Source organism: Aureococcus anophagefferens (genome assembly GCF_000186865.1).
Source record: "Aureococcus anophagefferens unplaced genomic scaffold AURANscaffold_1659, whole genome shotgun sequence".
NCBI lineage: Eukaryota > Pelagophyceae > Pelagomonadales > Pelagomonadaceae > Aureococcus > Aureococcus anophagefferens.
The window spans coordinates 1-1,280 of record NW_008706497.1 but is presented as its reverse complement, the minus strand read 5'-3'; the positions used below and the strand labels follow the sequence as shown (position 1 = coordinate 1,280).

General features: G+C 66.8%; 1 protein-coding gene across 1 annotated transcript; it reads left to right on the top strand.

The window, feature by feature from the left end:
- On the top strand, nucleotides 1-1,253 carry AURANDRAFT_69403 (expressed protein; the record flags this gene model as incomplete). Its single annotated transcript, XM_009045171.1, has 2 exons — nucleotides 1-132; nucleotides 655-1,253. Coding segments are annotated over 2 exons (731 nt in total), but the record flags the coding sequence as incomplete, so codon positions are not given.
- Between the last annotated feature and the right edge of the window lie 27 nt (nucleotides 1,254-1,280).

Genomic DNA, 1,280 nt, shown 5'->3' with positions numbered 1-1,280 from the left:
GACGGCGCGTCGACGAAGTGGGAGGTCGAGAAGAAGGGCCTCCCCCACGGCGTCGCCGCGACGGCCGCCCTCCTCGACAAGACGCTCACGGTCCTCGCGAAGATCCCCTTCGCGGGGACGCTCGTGCCCTCGGTGTCGCTGCCCGTGGACCTGTCGTCGAAGCCCAAGTTCAGCCTCAAGCAGAGCTTCTCCCTCTAGGGCGCGGCGCGTGTACATAGAAGCTTACTACGACGCGCGAGTTTCCGCGTTTCGGGGTCGCGCAGCAGCGGACATCGCGGCGACGGCGTTCGCGGTAGCGTTCGCAGCTTCTCGCCGGTGCCTGCGAGATTGGGGACTGAAAAGACGAGCGTGCATGATTGTGGACGGCGACGCATACCTACGAATTCGACGGTCTATCGAGCCGCCTCTCGACCCCCGCCACACGGCAGCCTGGAAAGATTGGGTTTGGAGAGCGCTCCAAGCTCTCAGAGAACGCGCGCCCAAGTTAAAAAAGCACGTCGTCTGCATCGAACCTTCGCCACAGATAGTCCGTCAAAACTCTCTCAACACCCTCCCATCGATACGTTCCACCCTATCATCGACATGGCGAACTCCAAAAGCACCAAGGTCAAATCCTCGAAACAAGTCAAAACCGCCGGCAAAACCGCCGCCAAGGCCAAGACCGTGTCCCCCGAGCCCCACCAGCTCGCCCAGGACGCCGTTGACCTCAAGGCCAAGCTCGACGACGAGAATCTCAAGAAGAAGTTGCTCAAGGAGGCCATGGTCGCGATCCGCGAGGCCATCCGCTACCGCGAGGAGCAGGAGGAGGCCGAGCGCGTCGCCGCGGAGGAGGCCGCCGAGGCCGAGCGCGTCGCCGCGGAGGAGGCCGCCGAGGCCGAGCGCCTCGCCGCGGAGGAAGAGCAGCGCCGCCTCGAGGACGCGGAGGACGCGGAGGACGACGACTTCGACGGCACGCGCGACGGCTCGGACGACGACGAGGACTCCGACGACGACGACTCGATCTGCTCGGGCGACGCGAGCGTCTCGGGCCTCGACTTCGCGGCCATCCAGCGGAAGAAGCTCGAGGACGCGGAGGACGCCGAGGACGAGGACTACGACGACGAGGGCTCCGTGGACGACGACGACGACGACGCGGCGTCGCTCGCGTCCGGCGACGCGTCCGTCCGCGGCGACAAGGACGACGACGACGCGTCCGTCCGCGGCGGCGGCGACGACGACGACGCGTCCGTGGCCTCGCTCGCGTCCGGCGACGCGTCCGTGCTCGGCTTCAAGGACGACGA